We start from the raw sequence: 21,323 nt of genomic DNA, 5'->3' as shown, positions 1-21,323 counted from the left end.
TATTGAAAATATCTAATATAATGTAAATATATAAAACATTAAGGATATTATTTATTATAAACTATTATATTTTCTATCATATATATATATATATATATATAATATATATATATATATACATATATATACATACATATATATGTAAAATCATTATTTATCAAAGGCTTCAAAGGTTTCCAAGTTCTCATTATCTGCGGTATAAATTATAATTACTTCGAGAGATAAAATATGAATAAAGCAATCGACTGCGTAGGTATATATATACTATGCTCAGGCATACTTGTATGTAATATAGTATTGTACTTATTATACAAATAAAAAATTTCAACGCTCTTTCATCCTTTATATGGGCGCTACGCCCTTTAAATATTTCATTTATTCTGTTTATCCTAATTCTTTATCAATCAATCGCCCAACAATGGTTATTTTGAAACACTTCGATCGATTAACGAAGCCTTTCATTGTTCGTGATTTATTTGAATTTGTCTGATTTTACTTCAGAACGTAAATTCATTACGGCCCATTGATTGTTTCCTTTTGTGTATCGAAGCACAATAGCTTTTTAGAATAATTCACGCAGCACACACGTTTATATCACAAAATCTAAATGGACGAATATTGCGAATGGCTAGAATAAATTTCGAACGGGGTTGTTTTAAAATTTGACGCGGTGTTTCAGAAATGACAATCATTCGAGACTCATCTGGCGTAGGTGTACAGAGAAATATCACGTGCCCTATAGAATTAAGTATTAAACGAAAGCGATTATAAAGGGTTGGTTAATAACGGGGTAAGTCGGATCATGTAAATTATTTTATGCGTTTGAGATAATTTTGAATCTATTAACGCAAAAGGATTATTATTATTTTGGTCAGATTATCCAAGGCACGTTTGGAAAATGTTGCAATGCTTTATTAATTGTAGAAAGTAATACCACGGTAAAAATGTTTGTCATTGAAATTATAGAAAGATTTTCTTCTATTGCCTATTTCAAATTTATGATTTTTTTACGCAAAAATGATCGTAATTGGAATTAACAACCCTTATACATATTTAGTGGGATAAAATTGCACGAAAAACATAAATTATACTGAAACTGTTATAGCACTATTCTATACAATATGCTTATGATAGAATGATGATGGCGATAAATTCATAATAATTCTGATTTTTTCTAAATAAATTGTTAATTGGTCAAAAAAAGATATGGATCCTAAAACGAGAGATTGTTAATTATATTTAATAGCACAGTTTAAACTGGATTTGCAAACAATATTATGCAATACTTCTGTAACGTATAATATAAATTATTTGCTTATTATTTTAATGTGAACTATAGTTTTATGAAAAATACTTTTATAAATTACGTACCTAAAGCAACTAATTGCTTTTGCAAATATAAATTTAAATTTAATTAAAAATTTAAGATATAATTAAACGCCAAGCAATCTTTCTTTCATCATGCACTTCTAGCAGGACTTTATTTCTCCAGCTTTTCTCTGCAATAAACTGCAAACAGCAAAAATACGAGAACGTAATGTCATCAAACGACATGATAAGGCGCTCTATTCATAAAATTTAGTTCGGTGTACAACCAAGATTTTAAAATAAAAATATGTACTTACAAGCGCATATATATTCGCATGAACAACAAAGTTGGCCACTTCTACAATAAAGCACGTTCGATATGAATACGTTAAGTGGATGCAGAAGTTGAAGCTCGGTGCAGCTTCAAGTTTACACATGTAAAACCGTTCGTTTCGCGTTAAAATACAACAGTCTGTTAGAGAATGGACAGTAAGAGTCGTTGCTAGCTAGCATTCATATTTGCACGAATGCATTCATTAGAGTGGGCAGCTAGGGAAGAAGATAACAATGCCATGCAAAACTAAGTCCGCACGTACTGCCCGTTCATTGTGAAAACGCGGATCGCAATCGACTACAAAATACAAATTCTAGAGGTAATGACATTTGATAGCAATCCTAGTTCAAAGGTTTCATGAAGATATATATCACACATTTGAATTTGATAGGTCAAAGTTCGCAGTGCACAATGCAAATACCAAGTGTATACATAAGGGCACCCAAGGCGACATATGACGAACCATTGAACATTGAACATTTTCGAACCATTAAAAACATTATAAAAAGTAATACAAAATATTTGATAAATATCGTTCATTTATAAATAAATTACCATTCTCACGAAAATTCATTCGGATGAATCAAAATAAAAATAGAAATAGCTCTAAGTGCAATACGCATTGCAATAAAAATGTTGTATGTAGTAGGACAATTTTTATAATGCACGTCAAACATAGTACGAATTGAAAATTTTTAGATTTAATAGAATTAAGCTTATATTATTTCATGAGCCTCAAATCATTTAAAATTTATTTCCCAAAATTTGATCCATATCATTCATATCCATTATGTACAAAAAAAACTAGTTGTGAAAATAAATTTCAATCCGACATCAGTTGCACCACTGACTGCATTTCGACTCATAGATACAAATTCGTTTATGCAGTTTATGCAAAATATTTACTATCACTAACATGATTAATTTTAAACGTAAACATATCTGCAGGTCCATGCTAATTTAAAGCAGTCTACAAATTGGAAACCTTGTTATATGTTGTCACATGTCTCTAGTTCCTAGTTTCAGAGTTGAGTTTGCAACAATCCAAGCAAATTTACAGCAAGAACAAAATTGAATGCCTCAATAGCACTAAGAGAAATACTATAGTAGTGAATATTGTATTAAATATGAATGGTAATAATTGAGAAATATTCTCTAAATAAAGAGGAAGAAAGTTAAAATATGAAATAAAAGTAAAAGCATCATCAAAAGATTTTTTAAAACAGAAATTCGTGGTTTGATTTAAATTGTGTGCACAGAAATAATATAATAATGTTAAAATATTAATAATGATGCAAAATAATTCAAATTTTACAGAAAAATTCTTTATGTTATTTGAAACATCCATGAAATTATCTGTAATAATTGCTAATATATTAATTCAAAAAAGCAATTCGTTTGTATCGGTAAATTTATTTTATATAAATACAACTATTGATGTCAAAATTACCTCTAGGAAGATCAAACTAATAGTTTCCAATTTATCTCTTCCGCACCAAAGCGACAGAAATGTCGTTTTCATACATCAAAGCCGTTAGTGGCCATCCTAGCCCGGATATTAAACAAGCGGCCGGCGCTTATTTCTCTAATTTACCTAAGCTCGTAATTTACAGAGGATCAAACACAACTCATATCGTTTAGACGCAATTTAGATATAATGAGATGCAAATTAACTACACATTACTGGCACATAGGAGTCGGTGATACGACATAGTATGATAATGAGGAAAACATCATACGCACCCATAAACATTATTCAATAATGACGTGACTGTGTACATGGGATCCAACAATAGCTGTCAGGGAATGCATAGTGACGTGAATGAGTTTTCAGTGAAAACTTTCCTCTGTGTAATAGGAAATTCATGTTATACATTATCTCATCCACTGCAACTTTTTTAACAAAATAATCATAATGTGGGGCTCTTTTCTGAAAGAACTTCTTTAGTGGTGAGATGATGGTAGATATGAAACGCATATTTTAACATTTTGTATTTATCATTTTAAAACGTAGCAACGTAGCAATCAGCATTAAGAATCAGCTCCTAATAAAAATCAAAAATATATACACCTGCATTAAATAAGTTTCTCATCGGATCTTAACAGTTTGGAGCACCTTTTTTAGGCGAAAGCTTGGACAAAACAAAATAAACAATGTTTTAAATATTAATTAAATGATTTTTGAAATATTCTTACCATCCTTAATGATGTACTCAACTCATGCAATAATTTTAAAATATCCGCACCCTCTTTATTATATATATAAAAAAGAACTCAAGCGCAAGAGGTAATATGAACTGCAACCAAAAAAAGAAAAGCGAACACACTCGACTTTCATAAAGTCATAATTCAGGACGAACAAACGATGTTCTCTAAGTACCATAGTCGTCGCTCTCAACAATATGTTCAAAGTTTTATTATTTATAAGAATCTAAGAAACCATCTGGAGAATAACAAATTGCATAAAATGAGGACATGAGAGAAGTAATCATATGACATATAATCAAATGTTATTGAATAGCCATTTGAAAGTTTGAAAAAGTTTGATATTTATTAAGTTTCATTTCAGTTTCTTTCTACCATAAACTATATAAGAAGAAATGTATTAAAATCTGTATGTTTTGGCATTATGTATATTCTATAAAGAATAATTGGATTTAATTATTATTACAATTCTTTCTCTCTCAAAAGTGCATGCAAGTTGCACATGAGTTTTCAATTTCTAACTACTCAGCCGCGTCGTGTTCAAAGCGCGCAATCTATTTGCTCGAATTTATAGTTCATATCTTTTAAATTATATTCCCGTTTTATGCAGCATATAAAAATGAATATATTTGGAATATATTTACAGAACTACATTTTTTATACATGTATAATAAAATACTTAACCAATACGTAATAATAGCATTGAATTCATGGCATTTATTGACATTTTTGATCAAGCATTCAAATGTAATAATAAAACACATTTCGAATATAGTTATTGATATTATGCACTATGATAATATCATTGTTTAGAAAATGTATGTAAAAATCAACCGTATTTTTGCAATAATACTTAAATTTTGTTAAATGTCTAAGTTTATATGTATAATCATCACATTTATTCTTCGTAAACGTTGTCTTATAGTGTGTCCTCAAAGTAAAAGTTTTAGCCCGTCCTAGTAGATAGAAAACGCATTATGTCTTTACTAAGTAGAGGCAACAAGTTGTTGATTGATTCTCGAAGAAAAATAGAAAAACACCACTGGAAGACTTATCTAATCAAGAAACTTATTGCAATCTGCGAAAAACTTATATAGTTCAAATCTGTACTAAAATGACGTTCATATTTCAATTACAATCCTGATTGAATTTTTATTTTGTATCAGATATTCGTTATATAGTATTTATACTAAAACTTTTTGACTGTTTTATATCCAAAAAACCGTAAATATTACCTCGTGCTTTGAATAAAAGTCCACAGAACTGTGTAAAATATGATAATACCATGATGTTTTTTTCATACGAATGTTAGTGATCATTTAAATATTTCATGAAAAATTGTTCGCAAGGTTATTTTAACGTTCTAAAAGTAAAACGTAAATCAAAAAGTTTCAATGGAACCGCATTAGAATTTCAATGTCTAGTACGTATAAGGTACTCCCAGTTACTAAGATATTCATAATTCATATTCCAGTCGGAGAAAAGAGACGTCAAAAGAACATGGGTTATTAAATCTTAACGAAAAGGCTAAATCAGCAAAAATAAACAGAAGTATGCATTAATAAATTGCTCCGAGGATGGAAGGCGAATGAATACAAATAAGAAGGAATCGGAATAGAATGCGTGAATAAGACGCAATGGCAGATTTGCAAATTTTAAAAGCTTTAAAAATACTGAATGTCTAAGTAGGATCGCTTTTTTAGAAGAATAAGAAGAGTTTATTTCCATTGCGTAAGGTGAAGAAGGTTTGGAATATATAAATCTCAAATAAGTCATAATTAATAGCATTACAAAATTATAATTCCCATTAAAAATTTTTTACAGAAGGATTGAGAAAGCTTAAATATATATATCGACATCTATAAAAGGACCAACAATTAATTAACAAACAACAAAGTTTACTTTATAGTAAATTAAAATTTTTATAATTATAATCAGTAACTTTGATAAAGAAAAACGTATGTCCATGTTAATGATAAAATTACTAATTATATTATAAGATTCTTCTAGAGCATTGTCATTCTAATATTCACTCCCTTTAATTTCGCTATGAACATTGCCAATGCCCTCTGGAAATCTCTCGTTATTATATAATTTACATGTTATTTTCATCATAAAAATGATAATTCGAAGCGCATATTTTTAGTTATAAGCAAACTGTGTAAGATATAAGTTTGTCCAACAAAAGTTTGTCACAAAATTCCTGTGAATGTTTTGCAAACTTTAGGAATAAGAGTTCAAAGTAATGGATATTCATACGGCACCTAAAAATAGACACTCTACGAAGAAATAAAAATGCTATTTTATAAATAATAATATAAAATAATAAAAATTATTTCAAGTAAGAACGATACTATGCCATATTTGTTATTTATAGTAAACTTATATACGTATAAAATCAAAGAATAATTTTTTTAAATAGGTTCGAATAAATTTTGTGATTAGCAAAAATACTAATTTAACTAATGCGCAAGTTTGTTTAATTCAACTGACACGTAAACGATTTTGTCCAATGATAATGCAATTATCAAAACTAGGAAACCTCTAATGAAATTCCACTTCATTGTACGAGTGCCGAAACAATTAATTTAACAGATACTGAAGAGCTATAAAAGATAGAATTAAATACTAATTAAGAAAATAAGAGTTTGTACAAATATATAATTAAAGGAGTTTTGTGATAGCTATTGATAAATAATTTTTTTTTTTAATAAATTCAAGGGTTTGTGTTTAGACAAATTTAATGAATCTTTTAAAGTATCTTATTATAGCTGTAGGTTCATAATTACCTCCTGATACTTAAAAGCTATAAAAGATTCAATTGAATAATAATAAGAGTTTGTATAAAAAATATTTCAAGGAGTTTTATGATAACTATTGATAAACAATTATTTGTATAATAAATTATTCTAATGCAAATATATTTAAAATAATTAAAGTTTATAAATATAAATGAATGTTTAAAACATTCTGTGAATGTTTAATACACTATACATGTAAATCATATTTTTGTTATATCAAAATATATGAAAAATACATATAACTAGTGGGGTGGGTGGCATCGTGCCTTAAGGCAAATTGCTGGAACTTCCCGTACCGTAGAGAAATGTTCGAGGAATACTGAAGGTTTTCAAATAGATTATTATAAATATTATAACATTGTCTAATTTATAAGAATTATATAAACTGAATTGCAAAGTTGAAATTATTTGTTTAAAGTATATTAGAACTATAGTCAGAATTAAAAATGTAGGAATCGAATGTTTTTTGAACCATTCAAATCGGTTGATCCGTACGCCCGAAAACGTGGACGAAAAATTGTATCCATACATACATACACACACACACATCCATTTTTTCTGAAGTATGCCAAAATGTTCAAAAACCTTCAAAACGTCGAGAAATGTAAAAGTATTCAATTCCGATTTTCGGCCCATTACAATAACTTACCCTACGGGAAGTTAAAAATGTTTTAAAATATATTACAAGTGGTGTTTTGCCTTATAAAACATATTTGTTTAATAATAGCAGTTTCATTTAATTTAGTGATGTGTACTTAGCTAAGTGCTCAAATATAACTAAAATTTTATTATCTGACTACCAATTTAGGTTCTATAATTTACGTTCTCATGTACATATATCAGTGTCGGACAGTTTGTAAAGATATAATGCTCTATTCGGTAAGCAAATGCAACAATGCATCTAAATATACTTCAAGAACACTGTTTCGCGTGTTTGTTTTTCATGTCATCTTGATAATAACTATGTTAATTATAAAATACGTCCCAAAGCATAGCCAGCATTAACCAACGATACAGAAATACAATTAATAGTTACGAAATTCTATCAAGTTAGTTTGACAAATCTATCCTAAACATGAGTTTCGAACTTCTTCCCTGCAAACGTCCAAAGAAGATTTACGGACATATCATTTCCTAAACCCCGGCATAATAACAAATAGTGGAGTACACGTTAACAAATAGTGCAAACACGCTATATTTATGTCTCCGCCTCGGAACGGCGTCAGCAAACACGACATATGTTCGCATGCAGCGCGGCGTTTGTTCATACAGGTTACGGCTACCAGATATGCATGTGATCGAACCATTATAAAATACATCCGAGCTGGAAGTTAACAAATTGCTCCGGTAATAAACTCCAAGGGTGATGGGAAAATGGATATATAAAGCAAGAGTTAGTGAATGGAAATTGTGTGTAACACGATAGAGAAGTCTTCCGGAGCATTTACTATTTTACTCGAAAGGTACGAGCGGTTTGGTTTACATGCATAAAAAACAGAATCGTGCGGTTTTCTATTAAATTTAATAATGATATAAATATTAACAATAACATTAAAAAATTAATGGATATTTATTATTATCCTTGAATGGATATGATTGGTATAGATTAAGAAAACTCATCGCGTTTTTTGCTATCGATTTAGTTTTGTTGTAAAACAGTATATGGCAAAAGGTGGTAAAATATTTCTAGATTTTATATACACACTTTGAATGTACAAACAATGAATAATAAATAATTATATATTCGGAAAATGCTTTATTTTTCTATGACTAAATTTATATGATATTAGACCAGACATACATATTTGGCGAAAAAAATCTCTGTGTGTCTGGTAAAGTTAATTGACTTTTTTGCTATTGATTTAGTTTTATAGTAAAACAATGTATGGCAAAGAGGTGCTGAATAATTTCTAGATTATATTAACATATTTTGAATGAACAAATAATAAATAATTATATATTCGGAAAATGCTATATTTTTATAACTTATTCTATATATGAAAACAAAAGACTTCGTAAAAAAATAATTATAGCATTAGTTCAGATGTGATAAAATTTCATAAGCATTATAACCTGAAGTAAAAAAAAAGACACATATTTTTTAATTTCCCGTAGGCTAAGTTATTGTAATCGTCCAAAAATCGAAATTATTTTTTTTATTTCTTTACATTTTGAAGGTTTCTGAACATTTGCATACCTCAGGGAAAATTGATATGTGTGTGTGTATATATGGATACAATTTTTCGTCCACGTTTTCGAGAGCACGTATCAACCGATTTGAATGGTTCAAAAAACATTCAATTCCTATTGATAGGGAGATGTGCTGATTATTTTTTGGCAAAAGCAGATCCAGCCATTTTGGAGATGAGTGCAGAAAACAGAAATCCGAGAAAAAGAAACATCCGATTTGAATGATCCAAAAAACATTCAATTCGTAATGACGAGTGATGATTAGTTTTTGGCAAAGGCAGGTCTAGCCGTTTTGGAGATATCAAGCTACATGTTAAAAAAATGGCAGTTTTTGAGAAATCATAAGATTTTAATGATTCAAAATAATTTTTGCTTATGTTGACGAAACGATTGCTTTAAAAAAAAATTTTTTTTAATGTTCAAAAAAATTGTTGAATATTGAAAATAATTCTAATTTTCTAAAATTTAATTCGTTTCGAGAAGATTCAACAATTTGCCTCAAGGCACGATGCCATACACCACTAGTGTTTTCTCATATCCTAACAGCAATCAGAGCCTTAACCCAATAATTAATCCATTCAGATTTGAAGATTTTATTATTAGGATTTATTTAATAGGACTGACTTTTTATTGGTGCAGCAATGCCGAGTTGAAGTTTTTTTACTTGCATACATATAAAAGATACAGAAAGGTACAAAATGTATTAACAGAATACAGAGGCAGATCTGTGTTCTCAAAAAATGGTTAAGTTAAGACAATAGTTATTTTAACTGATTTTGTACTGCAGATGTAAATACTCTTGTAGTATATTGTATAGTATTGTCATAGCTGTAACATTTGAAGAAGTTTCAACCCTTCGATCCTCTAACTTATGTTCTGGATGAATATCAACTCTACCCTAAAACTTGTTTAAAACAATTTTACAAAAGTCTTCACCAGCTGGTGGTCTATTACGTCCGTAATAAACTCAACGAGCGACGCCAAAAGGGACGAAATTCGCTGTTCGCAGCCGCTCACCGAGGCATTATAATGAACGCGTTAACGACATGCAAGTCGCGAAATAAATTTATTTGAAAATTACAAGCAAAACTTTCTTGTTTAATATTAAAATCTCGAATAACCAATTATAGGTGAGTATACGAAGTTATAATGCGTTAAACACAAAAACTTTAGATGGGTAATCTAGAGTTTTATAGGTGTCAAAACATGATTTTAATCGAAACAAGAATTATATAAGAAAATTTCCTGTAATATATAAACTAGTGGGAGATGTACTTTAGTTGCATGTTTTAAAATAAATGAACAATGAATTATATATAATATTTCGCATATAAATTATAAAAATTTCTAGTTTCACATAGAACATTGTAAAAGTAGTATTCAAATGTTTAACATATGTTCACAATCTATAAATATTAACTCTCATGTAACAGGCATAATAAACTAATATTTTATACGGCACGCAGTATAAAATTTAATTACACATATGTAGTAGTTCATTGTGATGTATGACTGAGAATATATTGCTAATTTTATTTTTGTCCTTTCGTTATATATATATATATATATATATATATATATATATACATTTATTTATGTGTATAATGTTTACGTATATATGTATATACATGTTTATTACCCTGATTATATGTAAGAATGCCGTATACAGTTGTACGTATCATTCCCTGAGTAGCAAATGTATCACATTTATATCAATCAGTCCGAAAGAACCCAATAAATACAGCTACAAGCCCTGTAATAATTGAATCAACAGATCGCAACAGATTTCTGTAACAATATCAAAGAGGACGTCTGTGATAAATTTACCGAAACGGTCAAGTGGATATTTCGACGAATACAAACGGTAGTATTATACGTAGATACTACCTAATAGTATTATGTCCAGTGATACCGTGAATAGAGCTGGATGGTATAAACCCTTTCAATAACATCGATTTATTTATGTTAACGTCATTTGCCGCTTTTAACAAATTTACATGCAAGCGATTGAAACAACACAAAGAGTAACATGTACCTCGCATCGGTTTCAGCAAACACGCATAAACTTCAATCGAAATCTCATATAAAATCGATTCGATTGAAGGAAAAAGTATTCAGATAGAATATACATATATATATATATATATATACATATACATATATAGGTATATAGTGTGTGTGTTAGTTTGGTTTACATGCAAAATGGCCTATTCTTTGTTTTCGTTGTACTCTCGCGTTATTTGTTCATTTTTCTAATTCAAATTCATAAAATTCAATGTTTATAGACATTATAGAATTATATAATAATATTAAACAATTATAGAATTATATATAAAAAGCAAATTATTTCAATTTAAGATTAATTGAATAAGTATGAAATATTTATATGTCTTTAATATTTTAGTCAGCAATATTTATTATGACATTAGAAGAATACATAAACTAGCGTAGACAAAATTAATCTCAAAGCCCATTTTAGTTTTTTATATGAACACAGAATATGCTTTGATATATGTCACATTTTAAAATTGAATTGAAACAACTTCGGGAAATGCATCTGGCTGCCAGATTGATAAAAAAAAACTTGAGTGCAAAACACTTTTTATCAAATGCATACGATTTTTTATGGGTAGAGCCATTATTTTAGATACTCGAATACAAACTAGCGTAGACAAAATTAATCTCAAAGCCCATTTTAGTTTTTTATATGACACAGAATATGCTTTGATATATGTCACACATTTTTAAAATTGAATTGAAAACCCTTCGGCAAATGCATCTGGCTGCCAGATTGATAAAAAAAAACTTGAGTTGCAAAACACTTTTTATCAAATGCATACGATTTTTTATGGGGTAGAGCCATTATTTTAGATACTCGAATACAAATTCTGTCATTACTCTTAATGGTTGGAATGTATAAAGAAGTTAATTCGAAAACTGCGAACGTGGTTTTAAGTGACCATTATTATAAACGTGATAATGGTCACGGTTTCGTGGATAAAGCTCTAAATGGCATTCTTGTGTTTATTAGTGGATTTGGAGCTTTGTATAATTTTGCCATAACATAACTATAATAATTGGTAAGTCTGAGTGTGTGTGAATTCATATGATGGGATTATAAAATGAGTACAATTTGAATGTAAATTTTGAAAATTAGTTTAGTTAAATAATTATATAAATTGAAATTCATTTACATAGTTTATAAGTTATTACTGAGTACATTTACATAAATGGAGTAGTGATTATATTTAATTTTAGGTGATTATTAAATATAATAATGTGTACATGTAAATGTAGTGCCAGTGTGTCATATACATATATATATAATATATATATATATATATATATATACATAAGATATTTTAATAATATTAATGAACATAATCGCCAGCAATATATAACAAATAATACAAGATAAACGTTAATCCCTTCATTCATAAACAAGTGATTCCAAGTTAATATGATTTTAAAACAGTTCTTTATTAGGCGTATAAAAATGTCTATCTCTATCACTGGACATATCTCTGTCCATTTGAATGCCGCAAACAATTCCTTCGTAAAATCCCTAACATTTTTCATAAAATATCCATAATATATTTCAAAGCCTCTAAACCAGAATATTTTCATAAGCCATGTATACAAAACCCTACATTGTTAGAATTGAATTTAAAGATCTGAAAAGGCTCAGGCCTCTATCTATATCCATAAAACAGAATCAAATAAGAGGGTTTAGAAGAGAACGGCAATTTTCCATCTCTATCACTGGACATATCTCTGTCCATTTGAATGCCGCAAACAAATTCCTTCGTAAAATCCCTAACATTTTTCATAAATATCCATAATATATTTCAAAGCCTCTAACCCAGAATATTTTCATAACCATGTATACAACCCTACATTGTTAGAATTGAATTTAAAGATCTGAAAAAGGCTCAGGCTTCTATCTATATCCATAAAACAAATCAATAAGAGGGTTTAGAAGAGAACGGCAATAAATTCAGTAGAACGGTCAAGTGGGATAATTTTAGTGACCGCTAAATGGCGTAGTATTGTGTGTTTCGGGGCCGGTATGGTTTTATGTTTCCTTCACCCCGGATGGAGGGCGCAAACGGGAGGGCGCAAGCGGGAGGTCGTAAATCAAGTCAGGCCGCGATACAATAGCTACTCGGACCATGCGGACAGATAAAGTATAGATGCCGCACAACACGGACTCGTTTCGCTGCTGTCTGTTTCATTTTAATCTCGTGCTTTAATTTTGCCTCCACTAATTTCATTTCATCGGCGAAAAAATAAAAATACAATTAAAACTTGCTATATCCTACTTTTCGCAACGGATTTCTCGCTAAGTACAAGTCTCTTGAAGTTTCAAGAAGGATGCATAATACGATTGCATCTTTAATATATTTTCAAGTGTCGTTATGCTGATGGCACTGGCAATAGTCATTTCAGAAACGGTTTTGCGTATTGTTTCATTTCTGCTTATTTTGAAAGTATTTCTGAAGCTATACTTTTCCACTAAGTTTTATACATATTCTATAGCATTGCTTCGATTATACACGCTCATGTAGACATTTCATTTATATAAAACATTCTTGATTAAGTTTTGTGCTCACTTGTGAGATCTGGCATTCTAAAAAAACTCAAATTGTTTTGTGATCATTTTGAAACAACAGTCTCATGCAATAAAATTAATTAAACTGTTTTAATATATAATATAACACATTAATATTATAAAGTTTTTTGTTACATTAGTTAATTTAAACCTCAGATATTAAAATTATTGATAATATCAACATAATAAAATATTACATTGTATTTTAAATAAAACATTACAAACCTGAAGACTGGTATATATTTTGATGCTAAAGTTTTAATTAATATAAGTGTAAGTAATTGAAATATATAATAAAAATCATGACGCTGCATTTGCATTTGTGTTCAATAAGATCATTTTATGAACCATGAAATATGCTTAGGATATTTATCATATTTTTTATTACTTTCGTGCGTGAAACTTTACAACTAATTAACAACTAAGTAATTGCAATATAAACTAACTCAGAAATATTCTGCTTAAGTGGTAAGACATTTTCTTTTATTTAAAATTTACGGTACTTTAATATAGCAACGTAAATTTCTAATTTAATTCTATAAAGTTTCCTGAAATAGTTTCATTAGCATTTTTAATATTCTTTTGTTAAAGTTGGATCTCTATGAACCCGCATTTAGGTTTTGAAATATTACTACTAAAAATTTAATAATCGAGATATTGAGTGACACAACATTTTAACCTATCACAAAAAATTATAATAAAAATTGAGTTAGATTTTTTGAAATTATGTTTAATTAGAATTAAAAATTATTTTAATATGCTGAGATTTTATAACTCGATCTTAAATATTAGTTTTGTCAATGTCACATGTAAGCATATGACATGTTATATGAAATGGAAAATTTTGAGCCATGACAAAAATTTAGTATATGCTTATCAATGTTTCACAAGACATCTGTGTTAAAATATATTTAATTTTATTTTGCCATGCAATCAATTTCTGCACCAAAAGCAGAACTTTTCTATATTTTAATTATAATTTCAATTATCATTAACAAGGCAAATCTTAGCGACTAATCTCATTTGTAAAGATACACGAGATATCCTTTTATCCATCTTAATTTGTTCTCAGTTCCATGTTCTTACAGTCTGCTAATACTCTGTCGTTTCGCACATTTCTACCAGGAGATTTAATGAAAGGTTGAGTTATGCCCTCAGCTCTGTAGGTACTTATAGATAGTGAAGCTGATAGATTACAAGTGTATCGATCTGCTATTATACATCGCACGAACTGTAAGCACGAATATTGTTGCTATAATGAGAATTTAATATTTTCCGGTTATGTACGATATGAAATTGTAAATATAAATATTGGTTGGAGTGAATAATAGTATTTGAAATTATTGTCCTACCATTTAAGTGCTCAATGTCTTTTATTGTGATTCAACAAATATCTTGGCACCTTTGTTTTTGAGTTTTTCACAAGTATCAAAAGTTTATACCGATCTACAATAATTTCATACTTTCTATTAAAGTTGAGATATCAAAAAACTAAATGACCAAATTTTCTCGCCAGTTCTAATACTATAAAATATACGAATTCTCGCAACAACAAAATTTTTATTTATAAAACATCATTTTTCAATTAATCTTATGAAATATTAAGTAATATCATTCCAGATAGATTACGAAAACATGGTCTTAGCGGCTTAGTTACGGTGGAGACGCCGATATATTAGAGCAACTATGTTATTTAAAAATCATAATTTTCTGTAATATTTACTGCATAAAAAGTCAATACAAAAATAAATAAATATTGATTCTAGGCTTTACAAATTCATGCATTTTATCACGGGGCTACAAATTTCTAATAGTAACTGCCATTTCAAAAAATCTTTTATGTTTTTACATAGTATAAGTTAATTATTAGAGTAAATACTACCCACTTCTATAAAAGACATTATATTCTTTCTGAGTATATTCTGCATATGGTTTCAGTTCATTATTCATAATACTCGTGAAAACTTCAAAAGAATAAAAACCAGTTTATGATATTTGCATATGAATACTAAAAAGGAGGCTTAAAGAGAAAGATTTCACCAACCCATTAAATTCCAAAACCACTCATGTACACAACTCGAAACCATCATTACGTACCCTTATAATGCGATTTTGTACATAAAGAAAAATCTCTCTGGGTTGACTTTGAAATGGTCGGATGCGAATATTGATTTTAACTTATTAAACATAATATCGTTCCAGTTTGTGTGATGGTATTACCTGAGAATTTTCTGGAGCAACAAAGCAATTTAGTTTTTACTAACGTAATAAGAATGAAGAAAGCAATCGGTACTTTGGAAACTGTAATATCTTCATGCAAGGCCCACCGCAAAATATAAAATATTTATAAGAATGTGGTAGCAGATTTTTAAGGATTTAGTTTTTCAATTTTCTAGTGAAAACATTATTATTAATATAACAACTGTTAGCCCTTTCATATTTCATAAAAACAAAAATTTTCAGCAAGGTCGTCATAAATATTTATTATTAATCAACTATCACTATATGGGCAAGATTCTCTATTTCAACTAAATTACGGTCGAATCACTGAAGTTATTACTTCATTACTTTTATCTTTATATGCAATCACTTTTATGATTATATCCAGGAAATTCTAGTAGAACGGAGTAATATAGTTAGTGCAAAGAAACGTTAGGACCTTATGAGAGTATGATGACACCGAAAGCTCTTTGCTAGATTAAAATTATTCTCACATATAATAAATGATAATCAATATGTATGATTTTTTTTTAAATTATTATGCATTTTAAATTTACGTTTTTTTTGTAAAGATATTAATCTAATAAACTAATGCGATAATAACAAATAGAACGACTTTAAAAATACTGATTTTTATCATTATATTTATAAAATCTACTAATTTAAATAAATAACGATATTCATTTCCAACGTTTTATTATATATTACTACCAACGAAGTCGTTCGTATTTAATTTTTGTCGTATGTCGTATGTAGTCCATTCAATACAGATCTACATCTGTTACATTATTGTACTTGTTTACAATTTATAAGAAAATAATAAAAATTCAAAGAAAATGGTATCGATTCGAAAGGCAGAGGCGAGTGAAGTGTTATTACGTTTGGTCTTGGAACTAAAAGGTTTCAAAACAAGCGCGGCGTCAGAAACGAGTACTCAAATGATTGCATTGCCTGATCATTAAAATAAAACATTACATTTTCAAATTTTCCTTATTCGTTTTAACGTGCATTTCCAGGTTTCATGGGTGAGGCATCGAGACATCCATCTCTTGACTGTGGGAAGGTACACGTACACTTCAGATCAGCGTTTCGAAACGAAACATTCGCCTCACAGCGAAGACTGGCTGCTGTACATTCGCTATCCGCAGAAACACGACACAGGCGTCTACGAGTGCCAGATATCAAGTACGCCTCCCATCGGGCACAAGGTGTATCTCGACGTAGTTGGTGAGTCAACGACATAGTTTTTAAATCAACAGACAACTTAGAAATCACTCTATTTGTTTTATGACTTTATTTGAACATAAAAGGAAATCAAACAATAAATCAATTATAAACAAATAAAGAAATTTTATTATTTAACACATTTTCAATATTTTGAATTAGTTGTCAATCATTGAGCATTCTAAGCACAATCTAGGTGATTTTTGTTGTCATTTTTATGTCCATGCTAAAGATATGATTGTGATCACTAAAATTGCACAATGAAACACATTGGATTTATCATAATTACAAGATCAGTTTTACTAATTCAGTTAAAATGCAATTTCGCCAGCTTGATGTCTGTTTTGCAAGCGTTTCTGAGTTAAAATACATATGACTAATTTTTTAACAAACTTAAAAAAAGGATTTAATCTTTATATTCAAATATATACTTCTAGAAATTCTCTATGTCGAAATATGTATTAAACGTTTTGTGACTACGGGAACAAATAATGATAATTTTAACAAAATCTATTAAGATTTGTATTAATAATAATGTAATTCTAAGATTTGTATTCTATATTTATCATGTTGTTCTACATATACAAATATACAAATGTTATACAAACCAAATACATTAATTTCACTAGTTGGTTCCTAGGCAAAAACATACGTATAATCAGTAAGAGGCTGTTTCTTGCAAACTAATTTATCAAACGAGACAAGATTTCTGCGCCGGTCTAGTATAACATATCACATTTGCTTATATGTTCTAGATTTAAACAACCTGGTAATAATATAATGTGTTTAAAAATTGTTTATATTACACATGGTTTTATACATTATTAATTAACTCGTAAAATTAATTTCTGTTTGATAAAGTAATATTGGTATTGCTGTTCAGTATACGATTAATTCACGAACCAACATGTATTGTCAAAGCATTTTCGTGAAAGAACAAAGACTTTTAGTACAAAAAGGCAGTTCCACTTGATCGTTATTTAGACAGACATGACATCGTGAATTGAGTTAAATCGACTCCCACATTATCATGTTGTGTCTAAATATCTATTCTCCTTTGAATAGACGCTGAATATTGTATGCGCGTCCAATTTATTGTGTTTGTCAAACAACTTTAACAATCTCGGATATTCTGAACATGTATTCTAATTTGTATGATAATAATATAAATTTATTTTAGTACGTATGCATCACACGCTGGAAGTTGCAAATTATATTTAACAATTAGTGACCAAGTAAAATTAGTGGAATAATCTAGGTCGAAACAAATACGATAATATTAAACTAAGTGAGTACGTTTTTATTGTATTAACATATCAAGAGGTCAATCAAATATTTATAATTACATCAAATACTAAAATTGATAAGTTCCCTTATAATTTTGTTATAAGTATAAAATTTTATAAAGTATACAATAAATATACAATTTTTATAAAGTTATAAATAGATAAATAAGCTTGCAGCAATGTATTAAGTAGAACAATACTGCTAAGTTATTTATAAATTATGCGTTTTAGTAATTTATGTATGTGTTGAGTACAATTATGTCATCTTCTCATAAGGTAGACGTGTTGAAACTATTCGCAGGTAGTTTCATGATGAGCAGGCAGTTGAATCTAATTATAGTTATCAATTTTCGTATTATACATTAGATTTCACTTACGTGCCAGAGCATTGTTTGTAGGTGCTGAGATGAAAGCTTCTTGAAGGGATATGTTATGCATTTTGATGGAACTTACTATGTAATTGAAAACATTAGATAAGGCTTCGTACTATGTTTTAATATCATCACGTACAACTTCTTGTTTAAGAGACGATTTTCATGCCCTCGGGTTGCGAAATAAACGATCAAAGGCAACTAAGATATACTACATATTGCTAATGCCCGCCCGATTATAGCAATTTGCACCTGCGCAACTTAAAATCCGCCAACGGGATAAAGATTCGCGTACATTAAATATTCATGAGAAGATTTCCGCTAGGATTTCGAAAAGTGAACATAAGTCTTTTGTTATTACAAATCATTATTTCGATAGTCTTTTCAGTGAAGTTCCTCTTCCATGACTTGAACTTCTTTTCGAAGTTTCCTATATATCTGGCGTAATTTGCAAAACAGCCCGGAGTGAAAATGAACTATATCCCAATACACTTTATCAAGAAATTCTCTGTATTCTCCAGAGAGTTCTCTCTCTCTGAACTTTTCCATGCTTGATCGGTCGAAAGAATTCGTACTTTTTTCTACTCGCATAAATTGTCTTGTGTAACGATCTTCCTTGTATACAAAATTGCAAACATTAGTACTTTTGTTGCCATGTAAGACTAAACCTTTTCAAGGTTCCAACAATGTAATACGATCTATATAAAGGAACTGCCGTTCCTCGATAAATCCGAGTTGATTTACTTCAGAGCTGATATTAGATGTGGTCCAGAGCTCACAACAGAAAGGAGCGATCCATTTGCAAGTTCCATAAATTTATATGTACATTTTATTTATTCTATTTAATATTGTCAAGTTTTATCACATCTCTTAACGTCAATAAAAAAGTCTTAATGTTTATTCTAACAATTTTACATCAACTTCTAATTATAGACAACGCAGTATTCAACCATATTATTAAGTTTCATAATATTCTATAAAGTCTCGTCTTATCCGGTTAAATATACCTTCCAATTAATTTACACTCACATTATAATAATTTAAGAATGTTTCAATCATCTAATATGTATCTCCATTATTCGCATTTGAAATATTCTACAGATTTCTTATAATTCAATTTTACTTTATAACAATTTCAAATCGAAATGATCAAATGCCCAATATTATCTCACACTACCATAAAATTTACATAATCTTTTGAGAACATCTGGCAACGTCATTAAAAACTCGTGATGCATGAGTTTCATATTGAAAAGTTATAAACATTTAAAACTTTGAAGAAATTTTACATACGCCGTAGGAGATTATGTTTTCTCGAGTATTGCCAATTTTAAATGTAATTACAAAAGTCTTTATAAAATTTTATTGCGTTTTATCTATTTTAGAACACAATTTTATTGAATGTTTATTTAGATTTATTATATCTAAATTCATATCATAGATAAGTATTTAATAATAATGATGCACAGACGAATCAATGTTGTCAATGTAAATTAAACAAGAAACACAAATTATAATAATGTTCGATAACTTTTCTTGATGATTTTACAAGTTAAATAATTCAGTAGATTGTTTGCAGGCCAGGAAATGAAACGATAACATAAATTCATTAAATTTCTGTTAAATGCTAATTTTCTTCACCTTAATTAGCATTCAAAACATTTATTTTGCCAAACTCCGAAATAATCTTAATAATTATCTTCAACATCTTCGAAGAATTTAAAACCTGTTCATATCGTAACAAAGTTAAATGATCATGTTTTTCCATAAAATAATTCGCCTTAAAATCCGCGATCCCAGATTTGGGAAAAATAACGCCTCGCCTTATTTAATTTTCTCGAGGCGTTCGTATACTTCGCCACACCCTCGTTGAAAGACAAATAAATTAACTTAAATTAGTGCTGTTATCTTACACTCTGATGGTATTTAGTGGCTCCCCGAGAAGGGACTTAGACCCTCACGTTAATCACCCGTGCGTCTAAGGATGAAGACACATTTAACGGTTTTCAGCAACGGCAGTTTGTCTTTATATAGAAAAGATCAGAATAAATATAAATATTACCCTCGGATATTGCTAAATTATTCCCAAAAATAATGATCAATCGCTGAAAATAACGTTCTCATTCGTTTAATTATTTTCTAAAAATAGCCAGGGCAAAATAGAAGTTATTTCTCTTCAGATTTAATTAGAAAATATAATATCATTATATGACATTTTCTTCGGAGAGTCATTAGATGGGATATGAGTCAAAATAATGCCGAAAATAGATAACCAGATATTGTGATCAATGACAGAAGAAAAAATTCACTCCGTGATAAGGAAAGAAGTAATGATGAAATCCAAATATCATCATCAAAGAATCTGTTTCTATTGTTTCACAAAATAGCAAAGTTTTTTTGTTGGTATGTATTTATTTATTATCAATCAGAATATATATTATTTTTCAAGTATATTTGCAGGTCTTTGTGCCTTTAAGGGGCACAACTAGTATAACCGCCTAAAAAAAGGTGATTTTTGGGATTTATATTAAAAAAACTACTTTATCAATCATTTTAAAATTTTAGAAATATATTTATACATGCTTTAAGAATACATAGTAAGAAAATTAAGAAAAAATTAAATATTTTTTTAGTTATCGTCGATCTTCATCGGCGCGACAAAAAAGGCCCTTAACTGCTGCAGTGATTTCGGCCTTCTACGTGGATGAAATAAAAAAAAAACTCGTTAAACTAGATAATATTGTCTGTAAAATGAACTACGATAAAAAAAAA

General features: G+C 29.0%; 1 protein-coding gene across 1 annotated transcript in view; it reads left to right on the top strand.

The window, feature by feature from the left end:
- LOC113381890 (zwei Ig domain protein zig-8-like) overlaps window positions 1–21,323 on the top strand; it is a 58,183-nt gene that overhangs the window by 21,880 nt on the left and 14,980 nt on the right. Inside the window, exon 2 of the mRNA XM_026620542.1 lies at window positions 16,687–16,897. Coding sequence (XP_026476327.1) covers window positions 16,687–16,897 — 211 coding nt within the window. The remainder of the gene's footprint in view (window positions 1–16,686; window positions 16,898–21,323) is intronic.

Source organism: Ctenocephalides felis, unplaced genomic scaffold (genome assembly GCF_003426905.1).
Source record: "Ctenocephalides felis isolate EL2017-DRISC unplaced genomic scaffold, ASM342690v1 CF-g0.4_SCAFFOLD_00845, whole genome shotgun sequence".
Taxonomy (NCBI): Eukaryota; Metazoa; Arthropoda; class Insecta; order Siphonaptera; family Pulicidae; genus Ctenocephalides; species Ctenocephalides felis.
This window is presented reverse-complemented; position numbering and strand designations above follow the sequence as displayed.